This window comes from Uloborus diversus, chromosome 3, assembly GCF_026930045.1.
Source record: "Uloborus diversus isolate 005 chromosome 3, Udiv.v.3.1, whole genome shotgun sequence".
Lineage (NCBI taxonomy): Eukaryota > Metazoa > Arthropoda > Arachnida > Araneae > Uloboridae > Uloborus > Uloborus diversus.
Window position 1 is genome coordinate 115,956,709 of NC_072733.1, and position 5,088 is coordinate 115,961,796.

Sequence of the window (5,088 nt, forward strand, 5' to 3'; positions counted from 1 at the left end):
TTTTAAATATAAGTTTTTATTTATTTATTATTATTTTTTTTTCTAGTGACTCAAGAATTTAAACGGAATGTCAACGTCATTTTTTTTTCCTGGTGCGGAGTAGAGATGCGACAATGCATTAGCATATCGGTCAGCGGCCACTTTAACAATTTTTCTTTTTCAGCCGATTTTTACCGATTAATCCGCGAAAAGATGCCACGAAGTGCCCACGGTAACATTCGTACACATATATGATAAATAAAGACTGGGATGCCTCGAAAAATTATATTTCTTCTAAGGCTGCCGCGAATCGAAAAAGTTTGGGAACACCTGCGCTATGGGATAGAATCGAAACCAAAAGTGAAACTTTTCGGAAAACGATGGTCCGCGTTTCTATTCCCTAGTTTTGAATATATGAAAAAAAAAAAAAAAAAAAGCTAAATTTTAATTTAAAAATGTAGATTTCACATGTTAAGAGCATCTGTTAAATAAGTGGAGACAAAACCAGAAAGTTAGAAAATTTGAAGAGAATGATGAAATTTTTTCAACAAACATTACCTTTATGTTGGTATGATGAATATGATTTTTGAGACTTTGATACTAATTTATATACCTGAAATTATTTTCGTTAGTAAATATTGGGCAAAATTTGACCATATTTAAAATTAATGAGCTGCCCAGCCTAAACTCCCTTTCATAATAAAGCTTTCTTTTTTATTACTAATTTAAAATGGAAATATTTTCTTAGTTACTCCGTAAAATTACACATACAAATGTCTATGTATGCAGGCAGTCGAGGAGGGGCGCGGGGGAGGGAATAACAGTTGCAATTTGGCCCTGAGCTCATAGATTGGTCCTGTAAACGAGATGCTGTTCAAAATTTTGTTTTGCGATTTTTTTTTCTTTTTTTTAACTATGGACTTTTAGGAGTTTACTGACGAAAATTTTTTCTAGCATTTCATTTGCATTGGGCTGCGAAAAAACAAAGAAATAAATGCACCAAAAAAAAAAAAAAAAAAACTGATCTGATTAAAACAAAAAATTTATCTTTGTACTGAAATGAGAAATTTATATTAAACAAAGTATAGAATGCGCAAATTTGCTATCCATTGCAAATTTTATTAAGGAACGGCTCCAGGTGGGGACGGGTGCCCCCCATTTGAGCTCAAGAAGAGCAATATGTGACACGACCCCCCCCCCTTTTCTGAATAACCCCCTCTAAAAGCAGAGGTTGGATCCGCCCTTGATTTATGCATGCACTGACTGATTCGAGCACTTTATTATGTAAGTTTGTAGCAGTGTGTCTCATGTCTTTTGTCCCAAAGGCCCGCCATTTCAAATATTCTGGAATGGAGGGAGGGGGATAATGTCCCCCCCCCCTCCATTCTAGAAACTTACATTATAAGTGCTCGAATCAGTCAGATTGTGCGCAATGCATTTAATTAAAAAAAAAGAACCCACCAAATTTGTACAAAAATGCCCAATTTCAGAAACATTTCAAAAATCCAGGGGAAAAGGGCGAGCATGGTTGTATGTGTTGGGGGGGGGGGGGGTTCATGGGACAGAACTGCGCTGCCATTAAAATTTTCTTTTCAGGTATTTTGGTTTCGTTCTTGGGGGGGGGGGAGGGGTATCACCAGTGGCGGATCCAGAAGCCTGTTTTGGGGGGGGGGGGGCGATTTTATCCATGGGCGATTGGTCCACAAAAAATTGGGGGGGGGGGCAGAGAAGTCACGGGAGGGGGATGTAGGCAGCGCCTTTATTTACTTATTTATTATTTTATTTTAAATTTTATAAAATTGGGCTATGGTATTTTTGTTGTTGGTTAAATGATCGTCTCAAAAAAAAAAAAAAAAAACTAGGGACACGACCTGAAATCTCGAGACAAATATCAGCAGTAGACTTCCTTCTTTCGATTCAAAGCTCCAATTTAATCTTCATCAAAAAACGTGACAAATATTTAAAGTACCCTTATTAAGTCAATTCTTCTTTCTTTAAACACGTGAATCGATCAGCACCAGCATTTTACAGTCGATCTATAACTTTGAAGTTAGAAAAACTGAGGGGCAGTGCCCCTTTGTTTTTGAAAAGGAGGGGCAGTTGCCCCCACGAGCCGCCTATGATTCCATCCCATCCGTTCTCACATGCGCTCAAAAGTATCGGACGCACAAAAGCTATTTCGTTGCGAAGATCATTCATGAGCTTTTAAATTGAGTCTTACAAATAAAGGAAATACATTCCCTTATATCGCCATTTTTTATATATTTTCTCTCATCCTATTATGGAATGAAAAAAAATACCATTCTAATGTAACGTGGGATTTTCAGAGATCGATATGACATGGATTTATGAGGCATTTCTATGAATCTCCTCGGTAATACATTTTTGAATAAAAATAATGTCTAATGATTGCAGAAAAAATGAAAACAAACCAAAGTTTACTAATAGAATTTGTTTTATTCAATATTTATTCAAAAATTTTTATGTTTTAAAGATTGAAAAAAATATTTACTTTAATTTCAAATATCAAATTCTGCAAAGAGAGTTTTCTGTCGAAAAGGAAATATTTTGAAATTAATGAAAATTCACTTTATGACTGAATATAGAAAATAATTTAAATGTTAGAAAATGCAAATTTCTTAATCTATACAATATGAGTTGATTCTGAGATTTCACGTATTTATAAACACAGACTTGAAAAGTAAAAATAATACGTATATATTTCAAAAATTAAAACAGTTTTGAAAAAAAATTAAAATAGTAATACAGCATTTAACTTCTATCATTTGAGCCTAGAATTTCGTTCAAAATATTTCAATTCATGATTTAAACAAAAATAAAAATAATGTTTGCTTTTGTTTACCTTTTATAACATACGAAATTGAAAGCTGAGAAAAGTTCGATTGCATAGCGCATTCGAAGATATTTCAGTTTTAAAAATAAAACCATCAAAATAAAAAACACAGTAAATGAATAAATAAAAAATTTAAAATTAATATACAAAAGATACATACTTCATTTACACTTTGCAGCAGTAATGGATTTATTTTTTAAGGTAAAATCAAAACGCTCACAACTAATTTTTAGTTTTCACTTAGTTTAATATTTCATTTACTTATTTATGCAGAAGTAAGATATTAGCTGGAAATGTTATGTATATAAACTACAAAATTTAAAACAATTGATTCAAAAATAAAATTAAGTCAGCATTTCAGCATTTAATGACATTTGACACTCTCAAAAGGCACGCAGCTTCATTTTAAAATGTTTAAATTAGTTTTAATAATAAAAAAAATATGTCTCTTTATAAAATGCAGTAAACAAGACAGAAAAATCCTATTCCCATATCGGATGCAAAGAAATTGCCTTTTTCAGAATGAGAGGCATTAAATGTTTAAAAACGGCAAATAAAAGAAATTTTAAATACAATATCAGAATTACTTTTTAAAACTGGTTTGTAAAATAAATACTCTTAATAGCTAAAGACATAATTTCCAACAATTTGGAGAAATATGAAAATTGTGTGGAAGGCAGGGATTGGATGCTGCTCTTGAGGTGGGAAAATAAACTGTCTCTATTCTCCTATTTGCAGTCTACGATTCTTCGTTTTCATAAATCTTTCCGCGACATTTACAGCCTTCAGCTCAATGTCCTGGTGAACATGGAGAAGTGCCAAGCCCACTAATCTTTCTTGAGACATAGAATTTCTTAGCCAAGTCTTAAGGCGTTTCAGGGCCGAAAAACTACGCTCAGCACTTGCGACACTTATTGGTAGTGTCAACAGAAGTTGATACAGGAATTTAATCATCGGAAAAACACTGTTGTCGCACTCATCAAAAGCTTCAGCTACTGTTGGTGTTCTGCTTTCATTTCTGGCCATCCTTCGCAACTTAGCTTGCCAGAGAGTGACTTCGGCAGCCAGAACTCTTCTCATCTCGTGCTCACTGCTGGCTTTAGCCAACTTCCAGTATCGACTACTCAGATTATTAATGGTACTTGATTTAACATCCTTCCTTATTAGGTGCTTTGGGAGAAGATATTTCAGCTCCAAGGCTTCCAAATTTGCGGCACTGAAGCGAGACTGTATGTCTTGACAAATACAGTCAAGTAAAGTCAGGAATACGTTTCGCCGATAATACATCTCTGCGTTCTCAGCCGGAACATTCCCCCGCTGCGTTTGCTTGACTGTAATGCGCGGTATTTTTACTTCTAGACCTATAGTCTCACAAATTTCTATTACCTTTTGAAAAATACTGCTAAACTCTTCATCAGCATTTTCCCGGAGCTTGGTCAACACCTCCATAACATCCTCCACGGCTCCAGTAGCAGTTGCTATGTCTAAATCTTCTTGCTGGAGGTACCGGCTTAGCGCAACGGTTAAGCTTAATACTTTTGATAAGCTGAGCAAAGAAACAATGAATTCTGTGTTGCACAGCGACAGGGTTAGCGTTTTCGCTTTTGTGGAAGTACTTAAGTCCTGCCAATTTGATATTTCTTCCAACGCATCTACAATTTCAGCAAAGTCCTCGCGAAACTTCATGACACTGTCGTGCCGCTCAGCCCATCTTGTTTCTACGAGTGACATGAGCTGGCTCCCTAATTTCCGCCGAATGACTTCGGTCCGCTTCGCTGAGCCGTTAAAAAATGACGCAACTTGTTTAATTACACCAATCGCGTTCCTAATTGAAGCAACGGAACTTGATTTAGAAAAAGAAAGGTTTAGTTTGTGATTGTAACATGGGCTGTGAACAGCGGTTGATGCTGTCTTCTGACTTTGTTTTACTGCACCGCGTTGTTCGGATACCATAACGCTACAGGTGTCTGTTGATATACCAATGCAGTTTTCTAGTGGAAGGCCATTCTCCTTCAGCAGCTTCACCACCTGCTTTCCCAATTCCTCTCCGGTCAGTCGAAGTTCGCTCTGTTCATCACTTTTTTCCATTGACTCATATAAATTCACAAAGGAAAAAAAGTCCTCCCGCACCTCCACGTTGTCAGTTTCTTTGAATGTGTACCGGAGCACAAGGGACAACTGGGATGAATGACTAACATCCGTTGTTTCGTCAAAAATGATACTGTAGTATATTGATTTCTTCACTCGTTCAAGAA

The 5,088-nt window shown here is 35.8% G+C and overlaps 1 protein-coding gene across 1 annotated transcript; it reads right to left on the bottom strand.

Moving 5' to 3' along the window:
• Nucleotides 1-3,553: 3,553 nt before the first annotated feature.
• On the bottom strand, nt 3,554-4,564 carry LOC129218904 (zinc finger MYM-type protein 1-like). The gene has a single exon (XM_054853224.1). The coding sequence runs from the start codon at nt 4,562-4,564 to the stop codon at nt 3,554-3,556; it is 1,011 nt and encodes a 336-aa protein (XP_054709199.1).
• Nucleotides 4,565-5,088: the final 524 nt, after the last annotated feature.

Bases quoted from the DNA above. Each gene is read 5' to 3' on its own strand.
- LOC129218904 (XM_054853224.1), bottom strand. From the start codon at position 4,564: ATGTCACTCGTAGAAACAAGATGGGCTGAGCGGCACGACAGTGTCATG.